General features: G+C 49.4%; 1 protein-coding gene across 3 annotated transcripts in view; it reads right to left on the bottom strand.

The window, feature by feature from the left end:
* Positions 1–14,879: 14,879 nt before the first annotated feature.
* The window catches only part of RHOT2 (ras homolog family member T2), a 41,371-nt gene continuing 33,753 nt past the window's right edge, over positions 14,880–22,497 (bottom strand). For all 3 annotated transcript variants that reach the window (XM_061599218.1, XM_061599219.1, XM_061599220.1), the window contains exon 19: positions 14,880–20,493. In XM_061599218.1, the coding sequence (XP_061455202.1) occupies positions 20,376–20,493 (118 nt within the window). In that variant the 3' untranslated portion in view covers positions 14,880–20,375. The remainder of the gene's footprint in view (positions 20,494–22,497) is intronic.

Genomic DNA, 22,497 nt, shown 5'->3' with positions numbered 1-22,497 from the left:
ACGCAGGGAAGCTCAGCGCCGCCGCCTCCCGCCCGCTCTCCCAGGGCAGGGGCGGGGCGTGCTGCTCCGTCTCTTTCCAGCTGCGAGGGCCGCCGTCCCTCTGAGGGAACCTTCCTGGGGCCACCTGCCGGTGGTGGGCGGGGCCGGAGGCAACAGTGGGCGGAGCCATAGAGGCAACGCTTACCTTTGGCAGGCAGAGGACACCGAGTTCGCGCTCGCTCTCGCCTCCATCCAGGTGGGCAAAAGGCGTGATCACCAGTGAAGGAGGCACCGCAGCTAGGCGAAAGCACCCGAGGGGTATGGAGAGAGTGCTGTTGGCCTGGGGAGAAGGGGTGTGGCCTGAGGAGAAGGGGTGCGGCCTGCGGAGCCTCCCAAGGGCCAGATGGAGAGGCTCAGCGGGCCAGATCACCCCCCCAAAGGCCTGGTTTTCCACCGGTTATTAGAGGTCTTGCACTGTAACATCCTATTTATCCTACCTGCAGGGATCAGAAGAGGCCCTTTTAGCCCACCTGAGGGCTTGTCGCCTAAGCCCAGTGTGGACCTGGGCTTCTTTTTCTAACTGGTGGTGTTAACATCAAACTGCTTTGGAAAGTGCTCTCCTCATATTAAATATGGTTTGCTATGTGGCCCATGGGGGGGAAGGGGAGATTTGAGCACCCATGGGTGTCAGAACCGGTTGTGTGTGGTTCTTTGGATCCTATTTAGGAGAGCGATGATGGACAAATCATTATTATAGCTAACGTTTTGGGGGCTTTTTTTGCTCACTGGGGTATTAATTCAACGCCATTAGAATCATATTATGTCATGCTGCTGCAGCTGCATGTTTCTCTCTCTGTATAAGGTTGATACATTTTTATCGTTTTTAATATTTTACAGCGCTGGTCTTTGACCATAATAAAAGATTGATTGATCCTAGTTAGTATTTCCTATTTATTTATTTATTTGCTATCCTGCCCCTCCTCCCAGAAAAGCGAGAAAACGCCAAAAATAACTTTTGAAACAGCTTTTTTTTAAAAAAAATCTTAAAAACAAAATGTTTTTAAAACACCTTTAAAAAACATATTAAAAACAATTCCAATACAGATGCAGACTGGGATAAGCTATTTATTTGTTTGTTTCAAGCATTTAGATACCATTTTTCAGGCAGACCTTGCCAAGCGGTTTACATAAGATTATCACAATAAGTAATTTTTTTAAAAAAAGTTACAATAAAATGGAAAAGGAACCTTGTTTGTTTCAGAAGAGTCTGTTCCTGCTTCTTCTCACTCCCCATAGGACAAGATGGTTCTGCTGCAGATGCCGCTGGGGTGAGAGCCGATGGAGGAAGAGGCCACTACGGCAGCTGGATGGTGACAGTGCTTCACCTTCTCCTCATTAAAAGGCTTGTTGGAAGAGGAGGATCTCCAGAAGGACCCTAGCCACAATATCATATAATATTATATATAGTACGCTCAAAACATTCACATACACTATCTCGCTGCAACACAACACTGCAAGGTCCTTCTTCTTTCAACAAGCCTTTTAAGTAGAGACCTCCCAGTCTGCGTCTGTGTTGGAATTGCTTTTTAATGTGTCTTTAAACCTTTTTTTTGAAGATGCTTTTAAAGCTTTTAAAAAAATGTTTTTGAAGATGTTTTGTGGTAATAAATTTTAAAGTCTGTTTTATGATGTTTTAAAGTGTTTTTAGTGCTTTTGTTTGCCGCCCTGGGCTCCTACTGGAATGAAGAGTGGGATATAAACCTAATAATAAATAAATAAAGGTCAGTATTAGAATGATTGCCAGGTGGAACCTGCAACATAATGTTGCAGTGTTTTCTCCTCACCTCTTAACAGGAGTGCTCCCGTTCTGGATGCCAGCCATCTCTACCAGGGTACACCTCTGGTTATCCCCCCCCAAACCCACAAAACCGGCAGTCAGTATTTCATGACTACTGACAGTAGCATCGCTCATCTAGCTTCTCTATGCTGAGGGGGAGTGCTGGCCTCCCTACCCTGCTCAACTTACCGCTACTGGCTACTGAGCAAGCTCAATCCTGTCTGGGCCATTTTGGAGGGAGGGGTGAGTTGTCCACATTCTACAAGCCTCAGAGTTTCCTTGAGCTGATACCTCCTTCTTCTTTCTCAGTTGCACCATTTGGGCTTCATTTCTGTCATCACCCACTATCCGAGTTTGCTGTTGGAGTGATTTGGGTTGCAGACACCTTGCAATGTTATGGCGACCTGAGATTTATTTCCTTGTTCAAACATTTGTTCCCTGCCTTCCTGTCCAAAAATCCTCAAGGTGGCTGGTGGTCGGTGAAATCTAAGGCAAAATATAAATAATCAAAACAGTGTTTTTTTTAAATTCCACAGCAGGTTCCCTCCTCCTCCCCACCGTGTCCCCTCGACGGTCTGATCTGCTGGAGCAATACAGTCTTGGCCAAGCCACATGAAGGCAGTAGAGGCTGATGGCTCCAATGTCAGTGGGGCAGTGAATCCACTTCAGGTTTTAGCCAGAACTTTTAAGGAGCTGTCCAAGGTTCATTGTTTAAGTACCTTGGGCAGCTCCTTGAAAGTTCAGACCTTTCACCTCTGCAAAACAAGTAGGAAATCAGCCAGTGAGGATTTTTCCTGCTCCATCAGATTCATATGATGACTTCAACAGTAGTGTACTGGCAAATTCAGAAGTGCAGGGTCCCTTCATGATAGACATGCAACACCCCTCACAGCCACACCAGCGTTTCCATGTTCCCTCATCTTCCTTGCTCTCCCTGTCATCTTGCAAGCCAATCAGCATGAAAGGAGAGGCTGTGTGTTAGCTACTGAGAAGAGTCTTCTGAGTGGCTGGCTCACCTCCTTTCATTCTGACTTGCTCAAGTCGGCATGAAAGGACGATGACTCTTCTCAGTTGCTAACACACTCCCTTTTCATGCTGATTGGCTTTGGCTCGTACATAGGGACCTGGCTGGGGCCCTGCTGTCAAAAAAGTAACAGGTCTATGACCCACTGCAACCCTGGGATGACTACACCCCTGGACTTCAATGGCTGAATTTCACAAAGCTCATAAGGACACAGGCCAGGAAGAAATGTTGTCAGCCTTTTCCAGGCTCAGGTCAAGCCCTCTCTCAGCCATATACTCACTAGATGACCTTGGGCATGTCTCCTGTTCGCAGCCATGGTTCTCAGTCTGAGTGCTACTAGAAAGAGAAGAGCCTCCCGCTAGTTTCACTAGGGCCGGCTCAATGCCGTGGTGACATATTTGGGCAGCTGCTGCCCTCCTTTTTGCAGGGCTCCTTTGTTAAGTGACAAGCAGCTGTCTTTGGAATTGACAGCAATGCCCAGAGCTGATGCTACGTTGCTGCAAGGCACTCTGGACCATTACAAGCTGCCTAATACTGAGTCAGACCTTCGGTCCACCTAACTCAGTACTATCTACACTGACTGGCAGCGGCTCTCCAGGATTTCAGCCTGGAGTCTCTCTCCCAGCCCTATCTGGAGATGTCAGAGACTGAACCTGGAACCTGGGTCTTAGGTATGGTTGCCAAATGGCCAGGGTGGAAAAGTCCTTGTAGGTTCTCCAGCAGTTTAAACTGTGGAAAAATCAGGAGGGGAAGCTTTTGATATCAGCTCATACATATGTACATACATACACACACACAGTGTAGCCTGTTTGTGTCTGCATGCCAAGCTGTGCGCTTAAAGGCACAGCTGCAGGAGCGGGCTGATAAGTTGGCAAGCCTAGTCTTAGGTGGCAAACTGGAGAAGGTTTTACACAAGGCAGGGATGAGGTGTGGGTGGATGGCTCAAGAATCATTCCAGCGGGCTAACGCTCATCTGTCTGGTAGAGATAGAGGCTGGCATTCCGGCAGCTGGTTAGCAGATCGTGAAAGTCACAGAACTGAATATTCATCTGAATATTCATCTCTGGCCCATGCATATTCAGGTGTTCCAGGGAGTGAGCACTTGTAGGTGAAGAGTAGAGGAGAGTGTCTCCACTGCCTCTCTGCACCTGCAGGAGTGTGATGAAGACCCAGGGATGAGCCAGATCTCAGTGGAAGAGCAGAAGTGTGCCACGTATAACAGCCTTCCCAGTAAGTTTCCAGCCTCTCTCGTTAAAGAGTCTCTGGTAAGCAGTAGCTGGGAAACAGCTGAGATCTTAGAGGTAAGATTGCCAACTGACCAGGCCGGAAAGTTTGCCTGTTCTTGTGCCTTTTGCAACATTTTGATCTGGAGAAATCAGCAGCTCCAGAGGCCTTCAGTGTTTATTCCCATTCCCTGCTGTCGCAAGGCAGTGCAGGCATTTCAGTACCATGGATAGCTACAAGTGAGCAACTTGCTCCAACAGAGGTTGAAAGCAACTTGAACTTCTTTAAGGTCACCTCTCCTAGGCTCCACCCGCTTATGGAGAAATTAGATTAGGAAGGGATTGATCCTCTGGCCTGAAGATGGGCATTGCTCTTATGCTCCACTGTGGCCTCCCGGCGCTGCTGGATCGGTGAGATATTGGGGAAGGCATTTTGATCCTCAGGACCAGGAGAAGGCTCCTCTGAGGGCCTTGGTTCTGGCTCTATAGGCCCTAGAGCTATAGGAGGTTGTTCTCTGCGTTCCTGTCCACCACCCTCAGGCTTAGTGGTCTCCTGATCTCCAGCACAGGCTCAGAGCTCCAAACCTGGCCCAGCTCCTTAGCTGGAAATTCTGCAGCCTCTGACTCTGGGCAGGTCCACCCCCATACATTTAAAGTACATCCAAGGCACATTAGAAAATCACAGGAACTGTAGTTTGTTAAGGGTGCTCGGAATTTGTAGCTCTGTGAAGGGAAAACCAGAGCTCCCAGAATTCTTTGGGGGGATGTCATGTGCTTCAGATGTATATTGGATGTGCTTTACATATATGGTGTGGATCTGCTCTCTGTTTCATGATCTTTGCCAGACTTTGTGGTCATGACATTTTCTGAGCATTCATTCCGATTTGTTTGTGGGTAGGTTAGATGAAGTCGCCTCAAACAGTTGTCATCTCACACTTTTCAGTCTATTTTCTTGTCACTTTCCTTTTTGCAAAAAAGTCAAATTTTGGGGGAGGAAGAGGGTTTGTTGCACAAGAACACCAAATCAGCTTTAACTTGCGCAACCTGAATTTGACAGGATGGGATTGAATCCCAACCTGAAAACAGCAACAGTTTGGAAGCAGCATCCCAGCTCTGGTTTAAAAGCAAAGACATAAAGGGAAGACTGGAAGTTGCCCATATCAGTTAGCATGTGCAAATACATGTCTTTGTTAGGGTGATGCTGGGTGATTTGCTTATACCTTCTTTGAATTTCCGAATGTTGCTTATTTTATACTAGTATAATAAGTAATCTTTATAGCACTGATAAGTTATGTCTCAGCTGGCGAACCTTTGGCCTTTCTTGTTAAACCACAACTCCCATCAGCCTTGAAAACTGGCCATGCTGGCTGCGGCTGTTTGGAGATGCAGTTCAGCAACATCTGGAGGGCCAAATGTCCCCCCCCCCGGGGTGATATCTAATGAAATGTGTTTTGTTTTTAAGAAAAAAGATAGCCCTTTCACTATCATGAAAGGGGCAAGGATAGTAATATTATTGGCAAATGTGACCTTAACATCCGTTGGAAACAGTTCTCCTCGATCAGGGGGGTCGGCAACATCTGGCCTGCGGGGGCAATATCTAGGCTGCCAACCCCCCTTCCATTGGTCCACATTAATATACGGCACGACTTGAATGGACTGGTTGCGGCCTACCCTCTCTGTAGCCCCTCAGCGACAATATCATCTGTGCAAATATTCCTTTTTCTCTTACCAGCAGTGTGTGTGTGTGAGAGAGAGGGGGGGGCATAAGGACCATTCCTGCACCCTCTCCCCTCTGGTCACCACCCTCTGTTGTGGGATTTGAGACACACAGTTTCCCGGCTGCGTTGCTCCCTCAGGCGAAGAAGCCTTGTTTAGATCTTCATTAAAGTGGCAGCTGAGACAGGCCTCACGGGATGAAGATGGCCCACTTCTTATCTCTCTCCCCCCACCTCACAACTCCTTCTTCAGGAATGCCAGCACTTTTTTTTTTTTTAAGGATATTAGTAGTTGCCGCAGCTTGTGCGTTCGTTTTTAACTGCTGGGCCTTAGGAACCAGGCCTTAAAAATACACCAGGCTTGGCTGTTTAAAAAACACACGCTAGCATCACCATCCTTATTATTTATTAGATTTATTAGTCGCTCGCTATCCGAAGGTCCCCAAACGACTTAAACAGCGTTAAAACAAAAAGAAATAAAACATACTATAAAAGCATAACAATAAGCAACCACAAAACAACAGCAATAGCACCCCTCACATGCATATATTAACATGCCCCACAATTGGCCAGGTGAGTGGTCAGTTGAGGGCCTTCCACCTGAGAGGCTTTGTGGCTCAGGGGCAGAGCACCTGCTTTGCATGCAGAAGGTCCCAACGGCATCTCCAGGCAGTGCTGGGGCAGACCCTTGTCTGAAATCTTCGACAGCTGCTACCAGTCAGTGGAGACAATATTGAGCTAGATGGACCAGTGGCTCCGACTCAGTATAAGGCACCTTTCCTGTGTTGACACGTCTCAGATTTGGTCCCTGGCGTCTCTAGGTATAAGCTGGGGAGTAACCCTGGAGAGCCGTTGCCCGTCAGCGTAGTCGATATGGAGGCGGAGGGAGCAATCATAGAATCATAGAGTTGGAAGGGGCCTTGTAGGCCATCGAGTCCAACCCCCTGCTCACAGCAGGAAATCCACAGCTAGAGCATCTCCCGTAGACAGCCGTCCAGCCTCTGCTTGAAGACATCCAGCAAAGGGGATCCCACCACCTCCCTAGGCAGTCGGTTCCATTGCCGAACTGCCCTTACTGTCAAGAAGTGCCTTCTAATGTCCAATCTGAATCTACACTCCTGCAACTTAATGTCCAATCTGAATCTACTCTCCTGTAACTCAGTGTGGCAGCTGCCCATGTTCGTCAAGAGCATCCATAGCTCAGTCTTAGAGCATCTGCTTTTCAGGCAGAAGGTCCCAGGTTCAATTCCTGGCATCGCAAAGTAGGGCAGGAAGGGACCCCTGCCTGAAATCCTAGAGAGCTGCTACCAGTTCAGTGTAAGGACTTGAGTGCATTCAGAGTGCTTTCTCCCTCCCATTTAATCTGGATTTACCCTTTATAAAGAAAATCCAGTGCTTTAAAAGAAACCTCCTGCCAACAACCCATTTGTGGTAACTGAATGACCGCTCTGCAATATTAAGCACCTCCAGTACTGTAGTGGCAAATGCAGAAGTGCAGGATCCTTTCATGATAGTCATGGCCACATACCCTCCCTGTTTTTGCTGCTGGATTAAGAATGAGATCCTTGTAAATGCCTTCTCCCACAACAACAGATGCCCCTAGAAATCAGTAAGCATGAAAAAAGTGTCAGCTACTGAGAAGAGTCTTCTCAGTGACTGACTCGCCTTCTTTCATTCTGACTGGCTCCATTCCAGCAAAGGACAAGGAGTCAAGTTAGAAGACTCTTCTCAGTGGCTAACACACTCCCCTTTCATGCCAATTGGCTCGTAGGATGGTGGAGACATAGGGACCCTGCTGGGACCCTCCTTCCCAAAAAGCAAGGAGTCTAAGACACCCTGAGACCCTGGACGACTACAGCCCTGAGTATTCCTAATTATGGGTGCCTCCATATCGTCACTACTTTGTGATAGGAATTCAAGTGCATAGCAGAAATTTAGATTTGCATGATTAAAGGGGATTGGAATGCTCTGTCACCCAAGTGCAACAAATCCACTTAAAATAAGAAGGTTTTTTTTTTTGAGATTAGGAAATGACAGAGAAATGTACAGAAAAGTGTGGGATGAATGACTGATTACGGGGAAGGAGTTTAAGAAGAAGAACACACAGTGCCTACTTAAGCCATGGAATTCTCTCCCACAGGAGGCGGTGATGGCCACCAACTTGGATGCCTTTAACAGAGGATTAGACTAATTCAGGGAGGGTAAGACTGTCAATGGCTACTAAACGTGATGACTATGCTCTGCCCCCACAGGCTGAGGCAATAGGCTTCTGAGTACCGGAAACCGCAGGAGGGGAGAGTGCTCTTGTGCTCAGGTCCTGCTTGTGGGCTTCCCAAGGGCAACTGGTTGGCAACTGTGAGAACAGGAGGCTGGCCTGAACCAGCAGGCTTTTCACAAGCAAATCAGGACGAATGCTCATTGTCATATAACTGACCCACAGCCAAAACCAGAACTAATCTTCTGTAAAGACCAGGCATGGTCTAACCACCGCATAAGCTTTGTGCAAGCAAATCTGGATGCATGCTCAATAGAGAGGTCATCCGGAGGAGCCCTTTGCCAGGGAATATAGTTACTCTCTGGAAGTTTGGGTGACAACCTAGCCTAGTCAGAAACCAAATCAACGGGTGCAAAACTTACTTTGCTTCGACACTCTGCCACCTGGTGCCAGATGAGGCATCCGTGTTCTTTCTGCTTGGCCATCCTTCCCGGTGCCGGAGAGCGAGTTCAGTGGCGTGGGTCCTAGGCGGCGCATGGAGAGTGCGCCAGACCTGGAGAAAACACATGGGAAGGAGTGAGTAACATTTGTTTCTCCAGCGGAGTCAGAATTCACCCTGCTTAAAGGGCCAGAGGGGGTGGTGGAGTTCTTCTCCACATTTCCCAAGGCTTTTTCATTGGTGGCACCCGAGTTATAAAAGGCTCCCCCTTTAGAAATACGCATCGGCTCTTCTCCTGGCTCTTGAAGATGCACCTCTTTACACAGGCACTCCCTTGATCTCTCATAGGAAGCTGGCTTATGCTGAGTTAGACCATTGGTCCACCTCGCCTAGCATTGTCTACACTGACGGGCAGCAGCTGTGCAGGTTTTCAGGGAGGGAGTCTTCCCCACCTAATGTGGAGATGCCGAGGACTGAACCTGGGGCCTTCTGCATGCAAAACAGATACTCTGGCCCTTCCCCAATCAGCTTGAATCTCCTGTTTGAATTCCTGTGTTGTTTGGATGAGATTGTTTTATCGCCTATTTTAATTATGGATGTTTTATATTTTAACTGGGGAACATCCAGTGAATGTGAATGTCAGCAGGTTCAAGACATATAAAAGAAAGGACTTTTTCACACAGTGCACGGTTAAACTGTGGAACTCGCTCCCACAAGAGGCAGTGATGGCCACCAACTTGGAGGGCTTTGAAAGAGGATTAGATGAATTCATGGAGGGGAATAAGGCTATCCATGGCTAGTAGCCGTGATAGCTGTGTTCTCTCTCCACTGTCAGAGGCAGTCTGCTTCGGAATCCCAGTTGCTGGGAAGACAAGTGGGGAGAGATTGCTGTTGCACTCAGGTCCTGCTTGTGGGCATCTGGTTGGCCACTGTGAGAACAGGATGCTGGACTAGATGGGCCTTCTTTTAGTTATGGATGTTTATATTCTGAGAGCCAGTGTGGTAGAGTGGTTAAGGCAGCCTTTCCCAACCAGTGTGCCTGCAGATGTTGTTGGCCCACAACTCCCATCTTTCCTAATCATTGGCAATGCTGGCTGAGGCTGATGGGAGTTGTGGTCCAACAACATCTGCAGGTACACTGGTTGGGAAAGGCTGGGTTAAGGTGTTGGACTATGACCTGGGAGACCAGGGTTCGAATCCCCACACAGCCATGAAGCTCACTGGGTGACCTTGGGCCAGTCACTGCCTCCCAGCCTATTCATAGGGGCGCCATAGGTCAGAATCGACTTGAAGGCAGTAAATTTACATTTTTTTTTATATTGTAATGTTTGTGTGGTTGGTTTTTGTATTTGTAAATTGATTAGAATCTTATTTTGGCGTGAAGTGGTTTGATGCTTCATTAATCGCAGTAATATGGATGGGTGAGGCAATGTCTCAAAGCCATATCCAGCCACCAGCATGACCACCTCCCCCTTTTCATTTAAAAGCAAAAGCAAAACCAGCCTCGCTGTCATGACCCCTGAATCGAGCAGTGATCTGGACACAGTCGGAGGCTGGAGGAACATCAGAGGGGGAGCCAGGTCTGGGGCAGGGCTCCCTATGCTGAACACAGGGAGAGCAGTGCAGCTGAGCCTGTTGGGCAGGAGCCCCTAGAGCAGCCTTTCTCAACCAGTGTGCCTCCAGATGTTGTTGGACCACAACTCCCATCAGCCTCAGCCAGCATTGCCAATGGTCAGGAAAGATGGGAGTTGTGGTCCAACAACATCTGGAGGCACACTGGTTGGGAAAGGCTGCCCTAGAGGGACCTCCTGGTCCACCAGGGTCTATAGGGCCAGGGCCCAGACCATCCTGGAAGCTTCCCTTGAGCCTGAAGAACCAGATGCCTGCCACCACACAGCACCAGCCCGGTGGCACAGGGAGCACGTGAGGAGGGAGGCTATGGAACAGAGGAGAAGTGCCTGTCTTCAGGCCAGAAGGCTGGCTCTTTACGGCTATGATATTCTCCACCAGAATGTAGCCTGGAGACAGAGGCTTAAAAGACCTCCATCTGATCCCTCGCCTCTTTCTCTGTGGGATCCGGCATCAGACCAGACAGGGGTGGCAAACCTTTGGCACTCCAGATGTTGCTGAGCCACAACTCCCATCATCCCTGCCCATGGGCCCATGCTTGCTGGGGATGATGGGAATTGTAGTTCAGCAACGTCTGGAGTGCCAAAAGTTCGCCACCCCTGGACCAGAACATGTCCCTCAGCCTCTATATCTAAATCTTCTGACTTGCTAGAATGTACAAAAAAAGTTGAGATTGTGAGTTCCCACAGCCCTGCTTTGTCTCAGTTTTTTTTCCACGTCCAGACTTTTGATGGCTACGTGACGCGCAAGTTGAGCCGGTGGGAAGGAGGTCTTGAATCTGGTTCCAAAAAGCAGCCTGGCCCTATTTGCCTTGACAGTGGAGTCGGATCTGTCCCTGACAGTGCAAAACCATCCCCCTTAAGCATCGCACTTCGGAAGGCTTCCAAGGAAATGTGCCACCACCAGGCTACCCTTGTTCCCTTCGGTGGGCCTGCTGTGAGCTGTGCTCCCGCTGACCCCTTCTGACCCCTTCGGAGACAGAAATAGCCACAGAGCGAGAGAGGAGACAGAGGGGGCGATCTGTATTGTAAAGGATGGAAAAGAGAATAGATTGAACAAGAGATGGCCAAGCAAGCAAAAAAACACACTAGAGGATGGGGAAGGAAGCAGTGAGAGGAAAGGAGTATGATGGCCAGAGAGAGAGAGAGAGAGAGGACAGAGGGATATATCTCGATTTATATGTATAGATGCACATTTAGAAAGCATTGTTGCAATCTCAAGAGTAATACAGCCTGTGTATTGTGAGTCTCCTCATTGTGCTGTCCAGGTATAAACTGTTGACAAGCAACTTCTGCCCTTCCGCTCTCTCTTTCTAGGGTTCTTTATTTTTAAAGTGGAGTCGGACCAGAGAGACCTTCAAGCAGAGCAGGCGTGGGGAACCTGTGGCCCTCCAGATGTTGCTGAACTACAACTCCCATCACCTCTGGCCATAGGCCATGCTGACTGGGGCTGATGGCAGTTGTCACTCAGCAACATCTGGAAGGCCAGAAGTTCCGCACACCTGAAATAGAGGCAGTCTTAGGGGAGAGGCCTGTCCTCTGACAGCTAGGGATGGCTGAATCTGTCACAGTTTCTCTCATTTTTCCAACCTTCAGTTCAGTTCTTCACATTTTCACGTCAGCTGGCAATTTTCTTTGAAGCCCTCATGAAAATTCATCAGTGAATTAGTGCAAACGTCTCATACGCATCTGCATGCACTTTTGCCTAACAAGCACGATTTTGCAAAGCAACTCCCCCTGAAACCACACATTTTTCTATGTTATTTTCATGAAGATATGCATCTTGCACCACGGTGTATGCACTTTTGTACACATTACCTGGAAGGAAAACTGGACTGCAAAATTTCACCGGGTAGCTGTGTTTTGTTGCTCATATTGTTTCAGAAAGTGCAACTTAGGGAGGGCTCACTTTTAAATGTGCACTGAACCAAATTTCTCACCCAACCCTACTGACAGGCCTTCAAATAGAGGACTTCCCTCTCTAAAAAGGACACCTGGCCACCCTACAAAGAAGTTTGGAGAAACCATCCGAACAGATGGGCATGAACTGAAGCCAGTCGCTACCATTGTAATTTTCATCTCCATTAATAGCTATGGAATAATATTCATGTACAGTATATCACCTGTTTTGAAACATCTGAAATATAGTCAGCTGGTTACAGGCTCAGTTCATAGCACAGGCTCTTACTTTTCATAATCTTCTTAAACTAGACTTTAAATGGGGGGGGGAGGTGCTCTCTCCCACAGTTTCAGCCAAATCATATATGCCTGTAAGCCTTCTAAAAGCAGTAACTAAAGGGGTCATCATTAAAGACAAGGAGGCGGCTCCCCAGTTGGAGTCAAGCAGGCCCTACACGGCTTGGATCCTGATTATCCCTGGGAAAAGCAGTTGGTGGTTTCAAGACAATGAGAGAGGAGGGGAGGCAGGCCCAGCACCAGCAGTTGGCCAGGTCAGGCACTGGCCGAGGGTCCAAGCTGCTCAGAAGGGCCCCTCACTGGCTCAACTTACTGTCTTCCTTGCTGGGTACCTTGACAGCCATTTTCGCAGTGGGCGGGTGCTGGTGGTGCTTTTGGATGGGAGCCAAGCTCGGCCTACCATTTTATTTTACCCAAAATATAATGTCGTGGCCCACAGATCTATGAAATCTACCTCTATTGCACATTGGTGAAATTCACATTTGCTGCGCTGGCTGCTTTTGCCTCTGGGCCTGACCACCACTGGCACCTGGTCCCCAAAGGCTGCCCCAAAGGGAATGTAGCCCTTAGACTGAAAAAGATTCCCCACCCCTGCACCAGAGATCCACAACGCACAAAATTCCTCTTGTCGCATTCAGAACAGCCCAGAGATACTGTCATGCAGGAGAAGCAGCAGATTTGCATATGTAGTCACGATCTGCGCTGTTTTGCTGCACAATATTAAGTGGCTGGATGGATGGATGCTGCCAGGGGACTGAAACACCAGCTGCTCCTGCCCTCAGCCACAGCCTCAGGTAACGTGAGGAGCAAAAGTCGTCATCCCTGAGTTATTACTATATTCCTACGCTTTTATTTTTTTTAATCTGGCTGTCTACCACTGTTAACCGTTTGTACTAACAGCACCAGGAGCCTATCAGCGCTCTTGGCTTTGTGGAGGGGATACGATACCTATTTGGGGAAAGGCTTTCCATTTGCAAAGGTCTGCTTTACACCCAACTGTCTGTGAGGGCTGGTGCTCACTGGGACTGGGGGGAGAGGCAGCGAGCTCAACAGCGTATGGAGCCAGGGGCTATGACAGACAGAGCCAACTCAGGCAGGTTTCATTCCCAGCCTCCTCCGGGCCCCATGTCACTCCTTTGAGAACTGGGGCCGTACGTTTGCTTGCTTTCCTCATCCCTCTCCATCTTTTTCCTTCTGTGACTTTTAGATTGCTAAGCCTAAGGGCAAAAACCATCTTGCTTTAAATCTGCGTACAGAACACGAGTGCATTTTAACAATCTCGGTGTGGTTTTTTTAAAATGGTTGTGAGTGGCCCAGAGACCATTGAGGCTTAGGTACATAACAAATGAAATAAATTATGAATGTTTGTTGGAAGGGTAGTCGTGCATCACGTGAATATATTCGTCCAATTGCTATCCAGTCGGCTGTCTTAGGGAAGAACTGCATGGCAAGAAGGACCATCCCGTCCTTTTGGCCTGATTGTTGTCACCAGCTCTTCTCCTGGATCTTATCTGGGGAGGGGGGGGGAGTGCTTTCAGACAGGGCAAGGCAGCCAGAACCGCCACTAACATCAGCTGTAACTTGTGCTTGAGCTGGCTTTTCTTTCTTCCTTCCCATTTTTAAAAATTATAATTATTTGAATTTATTAGTTGCTTGTTATCCAAAGGCCTTCAAGCAACTTATAACATTGCTAAAAACAAAAATAAATATACCATACCATAAAGACAAACTAATAAAACACACACACAAACGCCGATATGGCCACAGAAAGCTTTGGTGGCACATTAATACAAACACCATCATCTCAGTCTATCAAAGATGTGTCTTTCCCTCCAGCGCTGAAAATATGTCAAGGAAGGCACCAGACAGGTCCCACCGGGGAGCACATTCCACAGACTGTGAGTTACAACTGAAAAGGCCCTCTCCCTTGACGCCACCCTCAGATTGTGAGGCCGAGTACTGGTTTTTGTAAGCCACTCTGAGAGCCTTTTTGACTAAAGGGCGGGCTATGTATGCTGTAAAGAAATAAAAAATAAATATATTCAATTCAGAATTACACCGTGTATCTGGTGAAGTGAGATGTGGTCCACGAAAGCTTCTGCCAGAATATATTTTGTTAGGCTTTAAGGTGACACAAACCTTTTAGGGTAAGGCCTGCGGCTCAATAGTGCAGCATGTGCTTTGCACGCAAAAGGTCCAAGGTTCAGTCCCTGGAATCTGCAGATAGGACTAGGAAGACTGCCAGTCAGAGTAGACAATACTAAGCTAGATGGTCCAATGGCCTGATTCAATATAGGGCAGTTTCCTATGTTCTTTGCTTCCTGTAAATTGTAGACACTTTATTAGCAACAATACCAGTACAGTTGCACTTTTGCCATCTTTGTTTTAGCTAATTACTGTATTTTAAAAAATCAGTCGCTTTGTTAAAAGGTATAGAAACCATGTTCAGCTTTGGAAAGACACAACAGGCATCTTTCTGCAAAATTAGCATTACCCCCACCCCCTTCCTAAGGCTGTTCTGATGGCACACAGAGCAATGTGGTTAAATGTACACCCTGCAGCAACCTCTGCTTTTCTCACCTCCAAGAAGAAACCAGACACAAGGAAATTTCTTTTGCTTTTTTCCTCTCCTTGCAACCAGCAAGATTTATTTTGGTCAACAATACTCAGTTCATAAAAGCCACATGTCCGTACGAGTTTCAGGCTCAAAGGATACCGTGGAGAAAGCTGGCAGCATTTCAGCATGTTATCCTGCAGCAAACTTTGCTGCTGAGACTCAGCTCCACAGCCCGTGGACTGGCGGGGGGGGGGGGAAGGTGAAGCCAGAACATATGACAGACAAAGCCTTCCCCTGATTGGTTGTAATAAGAAAGCAGACAGGTGGGAGGAGGCTAAAGACGGTGGGGCACTGCCCCATTTGCCCAAACAGACCAGCCTCCAGCGCTTCACCCAGACAACGCACGCTAGACACGCAGTGAGGGAGGAAAATGTGAAACCTGCAGGCATAGCTCCCATCTTGCCTTCTGGTGCATAGTGAAGGGGGACGCTTGGTCTCATCCCCAGTGAATTGAGCTTGATGGCCTTATAGGGCCCTTCCAACTCTAAAATGTAAATGTGCTGCCTTCAAGTCGATTCCGACTTATGGCGACCCTATGAATAGGGTTTTCATGAGGCTGAGAGGCAGCGACTGGCCACAGGTCACCCAGTCAGCTTCATGGCTATGTGGGGATTCGAACCCTGGTCTCCCAGGTCGTAGTCCAACACCACACTTCCAACTCTACTATTGCATGATCGTATGTCTCCGGGGGGGGGGGGAATACAGCTTTCATGCACTACAACTGATGTACACTACCGTTAGCAACAACAGGGGCCCCCAATCCTGGCCCACATAATCACACCACTTGGCCTGCAAGTCAGCTACGGCCTCTTTATTTGGCACTCCTAACCCAACCCTTCATTCCCACTTACGCACTGCTTCACATTCTAAAGAAGGGACGGGGAACTTGTTGCCCTCCAGATGCTTTTAGACGTCAGCCCCAGGCAGTGTTGTCAATGGCTCAGGATAACCGGGAGATGTGGGCCAGACACCCCCCCGTGGTCTAAAACACTGAGTCTTCATCAACTATGACGCACTGGTGACAGTAAATTTAAAAAAGAATGGGGGGGCGGCAGATGCGACTCTGCTCTGCCGTACGGTGGACTACTGGCCTGTTAAGACTCCATCGGTGTCCCCCAGATTTTGGTTTAAAGAGGGGAGGCATCTCCCCCCCAACCTGGTTGTGCTCCTGTGCTTTTTAACCACAGCCCAACACAGGGATTTACTAGGCAAAGCTTCTCCTTTGACTACTTCCATGCCTGAAAAAGAGCCCATCGCCTGCTAAATTTCTGCACAGCAACATAACCTTAAAACGGCCCAGGAGCAAGGCCAGGAACAGCAGCAAAAATTGGCAAGCTCCGCCACATCCGCGGACGGCTTTGCTGATGAGCCAGAATCAAAAGGGTGCACCATGTGAGCCACCCAGTGAAAGCAAGGAGAGTCCCAGCTGCCACCACCTGCTCGGACCACCACAAGCCTCCTCAACAGCCCTAGAGGAAGTCGATCCAGGGGATCCCTGCGGATCTCCTGCTTAGTTGAAAAGCAATACAGGCTTTCCCAGTTTGCCTGCAGACCGCCCCCCCCCCCGAGCACGTGATCGCACGCAACTCATTCTGATGCAAGGAGATTCATTGCACACCATGGAGGGCTCTAGGATTTTGTCAAACCTAGTGGGGACAGACTTGGCCCAGCCCAGGAGCATGCTGTAGAACCACCCCTGCCCTGAGCACGCACCCAGTGCTGGGATGCAAACCTCAATGGCTGATATTCCTCCCCAGCTGCAGTTTGGAAGTAGGGGCCTTAGGGAATGTACAAGAAGCACAGGGACAGGTTGCTCTTTGGGGAAGGCAGAGTTGACCTCGAGAGCGGGCCGGGGTCTACCAAGGTGAGCTAGCACAACAGAGGCAAGCATCCGAAGGAATGGCAGGCAGACAAGCCTGCTGCAATGAAAAGCTAACCGGAGCAGAAGCCCGGCAAAAAAGACAGTTTTTTTTCCAGTTTAACTAAGGGGGTCTAGGGGCAGACCTACACATAGCAGAGACTTTGGGTCTGTCAGTGAAAATGAGCAGGCCCATGCCAAAGGTCCCCTCTTCTTCCACTGTGCAAGTCTAGTTTAGTTCAGCCAGTGTCATGACATCATTCTGATGTGATGTGCAGTTCCACTACTCAGTGATGCAGAGCAGGAATTGGCAAAGACACACTGCAGCAACATCGGGCATGTGAGGGGGGGACAGAGTCCAGGAGAACTCAACGGCCCCTTTGTAACACACCTGAACTGCTAAAGAGCTCCGGCTATGAAGCTGGGCCACCCAGCCTACTAGAATGGCTAGGTCAGCCTTCACCACCCTGGCGCTCTCCAGATGTTTGCCCTATCCCTCCCTTTAGTCCTGTGCAGGCTGGGATTGTAGTCCAAAATATGTGGGAGGGCATCAGAGCAGTGAGGGCTGTGCTAAGTAAATATCCCCCCCCCCCAAAAAAAATATCACAGCTCCGGACTGATCAGCTGTGGCAGTGACAGCTGCCTGGTATATACCGGTGAAGCAAGGCAGGCCAACCGCTGTGTTCGATGCAAACCCTCATTAGGGGGGGCTGCAGAGGCACCGTGTCTCTTAAGGGAACCGGCGTGCAGTGTGGACTCTCCCTGCAGTTACAGGATCCCACGTTCGGTGATTTTCAATAACTGGGAAGTGCTTTAAAAGCGGAGACTCGCATTGGCTACCAAGGGAACCAACGGCACCCTTCTGGGCAGACGATTAATACCTCTGCTGATAGCTAAACATCCTCCTGCTCTAGTGAAAGGTGGCTGGAAGCCATCTCGAAAGAGGCACGACTGGTTTGTAGTCCTGCTCCCCCCACACCTAAGCCTCTCTGTCTTTCTCTCTCCCCCCCCCACTTTTCCATTGCCCCATGCTTCACCCTGTTAGTTTCGGCGTCTGGCTATCAAGGCTTCTGCATGCGGCTGCAGGAGGGGGAGGGCTGGGATGGGGATCCTGGCAGCCACTCAGAGATAAATCAAAGTAAGGGTTGGATCAGGGAGTAGCGTAGCCTTCCCCCCCACACACACACATGGAAGTCTGCTTTAGGCTGGTAGTTGGCACGGGAGGCCTTATAAAAAAAGGGAATGCTTCAAAAGCAAATGTTTTAAAAGATCCTGAGCAAAAGCGGCTAATGCTGGTTGGTCCTCCTCAGCTAGAGTCCCTCCTGTAAGCAGGCGCGCTCTCTTGTGGCAGCCCACACTCTTAAAAAAAAGTCAGGCAGAAAAACTCCAGGTAGTGACGCACCTGGATGCCCCAATACTGTTAACTTTTATTTCCTTGGCACTGGTAAAAAAAGGGCACCTCATATAGCCCACCCTATGTACAAGTGCCTGTTTTTGACAGCGAGCCCATGGCGGGGACGGACAGACTGCAAGTGGCTTGAGCTGGGGCCGTTCCTGTAATTGCTGGGGACGAATCAGAATTATGGCAACAGTCGCCTCCATGACTTCGTTCACATTAACCAGGGGGGTGGGGGAAATTTAGCCTTCCAGTTGCTGTTGGACGACAACTCCCATCAGCCTCGATTATTGGCCATGCTGGCTGGGGCTGATGGGAGGCGTAGTTCAGCAAAGCCACAACAAGGGCCAAAGGTCCCCCATGCCCGACGATAACGGCTCCCCACGGCTCAAGTGCAGAGAGAGGGAAGCGTTTGCATCCTAAAGCAGGGCAGGGAGGTGCGGCGAGATGGAAACCCCCATGTGAAGGATGCACGGGGGGAGGAACCAGAGAGAAAAACCACCCCTCACCCGTCACATGAAGTGTGGGGGAAGAGCTCATCATCACATCCGTGGTTAAAAGGTCCCTTTCTCATTTGTATGCAAGCTGCCTGGTAAGCAGCACAGAAACGCATGCTTTTTACCATGCACGTATTTACCAAACTACTTTAAAGCTCAGGGCTGGTTAAAAAGCCGACAGAAACAGGCCTCAAGAGTGTGTGTGTGTGTGTGTGGGGGGTGTCCTGCCCTGACAAGAGCAGCCACACAAATCTTACTGGGGACACCTCCCTTCCTTCTTCCTGGCCTGCCACCGTCCAAACGGGAACCTGGTGTGCAAAAAGAGGTGCCGGCGACCCTCTGCCTGATGTGGTGATAAGGGGTGGTGGGAAGAGCCTGACCGGTGAAATCCTAGCGAGGGCCCTCCAAGTTGCTGCTGAACAATTCCCAACAGCCCTGCAAGCATGGCCAATGGCTGGGGATGACGCAAGTTGTAGTTCAGCAACATCGGGAGGCTCGGAGATCCCCCACAGCCACATTAAAGGGGGGTGTTTGGGTCAGGCTGCTGAAGAGAACACAGAAGCAGGGCCAGGAGAATAAATGGGGAAGGGGGAACACTACTACTGACCCCCAAACACTCTGGCCAATATGCCACCAATATTCTTCCCCCTCCAACACCACAAAAGTTGTCTCTTCCTCACCTGATAGGGCCCGAGAGCAGCAAGTTGGGTGTGCTGAGAGAGAGAAGAGGCAACCAGACACAGGAAATGGGCAGTGGCGCTCCCTACACCACTTTTAGGCCCCTCAGAAGGGTCTGTTGGAGTCTCTTCCTCACACTCCCCCCCCCCCGGCCCAGAGGGATGACCTCGGGCTACTCTGGACAACTGGGGCCATGAATGAGGAGAGGGGGTTCCAAGTTGCCATGGCAACACGAGTCCAGTATAATCACTTGAAAGGGTGCACGGCCCAAGGACTTAACAGGATAACGTCAGTGCCGGAAGACCCGCCGTGCCTGAGGGCAGCACGGCGGAGATGCGACTTAGAAGGCTATCCGTCAAGCTACCACGGGAAGCCTTTGTGGGTTTTCTTCTTTTTTTGTCAGTTCTGTCCCAGTGGAGGCCCTGTGCAAAGCTCCTGGCTACAAACAGTGCTCCCAAAGAGAAAAAAACATCCCAGAAGCCTTTGGGGCTCTCCCAGGATGGAAACGGCATACATTAAAAAATCACCCCACAGCTGCAGAACAAGATGCTGAAGGGTGGCCCAGGAAGCCAACAGCCCGGCCAGTGTTCCGGAGGCCCTGCCTCTGGGTTCCCCGTCGGAAGAAGCCATTTTTAAAAGCCATTTTGTCGCAAGATACCCGGATGCGGTTCTGAAGTTAGGGGGAGTCTTGAGCTATGTCTAGCAGCAGAGGGGACTACCTGAAGCTGGGCTTGGCACTCCCTGAGTGTGGGAAATACATTTTTTGGGGGGGGCGGGGAAATGGATGGAACGAGAAAGCAGGTCTTGCCCATGCCAGCTGATAATTCCGTTCCTTGCTTTTGCTGGTGTAACGTTGTCTTCCTCAAACGCCACCTCGCCCCGCAGTGAGAGTCAAGAAGGTTGAGGGGGGGAAATACAGTCTTCTGGGGACGGGGGGACGCGCTATGTTCCGCGCCTTGCCCCGTTTCTTCCTGGCCGTGCAAATGAAGCTGGCCTGTCTGCAGTTGGGTGCAGAAACGGTGGCGGAGGAAGAAAAACAAAGGAGACGGGTGGGCTCCAGTTTCCCTGCCCTTCTACTTATTCTTCGCCATTGCCTTGTAGAGGGCGACTCCCACGACAGCAGCAACCGTGGCTCCCAGAGCCACCCGGATCCAGAAGGAGGCGGCGCCCAGGTCAATGTCGTTCAAGCGCCTGTGGAGCAACAAGAGGAGCAGCGATTCAGCCGTGGAAAAGGACGCCTGCCGGGAGGCTCGTTTGTGTAAGGCAGACGCGGGCAAGCTGAGGCCCTCCTGCTTTTGCTGGAACGGAAACTCCCATCGTCCCTGGCCGTTGGCCCAAGGCGGCCGGGACTGATGGAAGTTAACAGCTGGAAGGCCCACAGCTTCATCATCCCCCATCTACACCTCAAAAACAGGCGTGGGGAACCTTTGGCCCTCCCGCTGTTGCTGAACTGCTAAGAGACCCCAAATTCCTCCCATAGAGCCACAATTCCCAGAGCGGTTTATCAATCCATCCCTCTTCCCAGAGGAAAAACTCTCAGCACCCTTAACTACCGTTCCCACGATTCTTTGGGGAAAACCATGACTCTCAGAACGGTATAAGAATTCTTTAAATGTATGGTGCAGATGTGGCCTTAAGCATTCATCTGCATGCAGGCAGGCTATTGGTTGTTTCTTAAAGCACGGAATTTGGTGAGTGAGTGTTCCATTTTGCCCCGTCCCTCTATTTATGTACCAGGTAGGCTGGGCTGGAGGCAGTGCGCTAACTAGCAGGGGTATAAATAGCGTGACGAGCTCTAAATGATTTGTAGCAGGAAGGAACTATAGTTGCGCCTTTCTAGGTCATGCTGCTTTGGCACCTATTCCCACTAAGGCAGAGAAAAATAGAAAGTGAGATGAATCAAACTCAAAAAAGCCGTGGTCCAGGCAGCAGTTATAAGCATCGTCCATTCCTTATAAGCGTGTGTGTGGGGAAGTGGTTATGTAGGAAAGAAACTCAGGCTCTACGGAAGTTAAACAGAGAGCGCCTGGCGGAGAGCGCCGGAAGTTAGGAAGAGCTTTGCTTAAGCTGAATGCCTTCGCAACCCCAGCCTTGTACAAACATCTCATGCTTCTGTGAGTCTGCCTGTTCATCACCTTTTACCTCTTAAACTATTGTGCCACTGCGGGTTGGGAGAGACGCTGTTTGGAAGCATAAAAAAAGAAAACCATCTTGTGAGCCTAATTTGTTACTAAACGCCCCCTTCTCTTGTATGAACGGCATAGGATAATCGCACTGTTTTCCTTTGCTAAGGGCAATGCCGTGCCTTTGTGGCCAGCAGCGTTTCCCTACCAATTCCAAACTGCACTTCACACCTATTTGCATGCATAGCAACCAACACACCTCACACTTAAGGACTGCCACGTTGAACCTTAAGTTGAGAATGAATACAGCCATCCATACTCTGCAGACACAAAACGGGATTGATGGTGCAGGAGCAGGCAAAGCAGTGAGACATTAGCCTCATGTTTGGGGAAATGTAAAATGGCCACAAGGATATAAGTCACGAGGACTGAAAGGAAGCTGAAGAAAGGGGGGAAATGAGGTAGCGTCCTACGGAACAGAGAAAAGGCACGAAGAAGCAAGGGCTTAGGGAAAAATGGAGGGGGCACTAAGATAGAGCTCCATCCTGACGGCCACATTTCCAGCATCTGAGCAACTGTGACAGGTACCCATAACTGGACAAGATGGAAGAAGTTTTAAAAATTAGATCCTAGGAAACATGAGGATATCATCAGTCACGCATTTCTTTCCTAGCCTCCCTTCAGCATAACATTTATTTCATTGCCCGGGCTCCTTTATGTCTTCTTCATAGGCACATTAGGAAGATTTAAGAATGGTGGCATAAATAAATAACGCTCTTAATGCAGGGCCTGAGAGTGGCTCACTCTCCCTTGCCCTTTTCGGTTCAGCTGGCTATAAATAATGGATTTCTCCTCCTCCTGGGGGAGAAGCTATACCAGCCAGCAAGATGTTCGCGTCTTCCCTCACAAGCGCTTGACTTGTTAAAATAACTAGCTAGGGCCAAAGCCTCAGTTGCTGTGTTGGTCCTGGAGGAGGCCAGCTGCGGGGTAACAACTACAGTGCCGCTTAACCAGGCCGAATAATTTTCATGATGTTGGAATGGCGAGTTTTTGAGTTATACAGAACTCTTTT

The sequence above is a fragment of the Rhineura floridana genome, chromosome 17 (genome assembly GCF_030035675.1).
Source record: "Rhineura floridana isolate rRhiFlo1 chromosome 17, rRhiFlo1.hap2, whole genome shotgun sequence".
NCBI lineage: Eukaryota > Metazoa > Chordata > Lepidosauria > Squamata > Rhineuridae > Rhineura > Rhineura floridana.
This window is presented reverse-complemented; position numbering and strand designations above follow the sequence as displayed.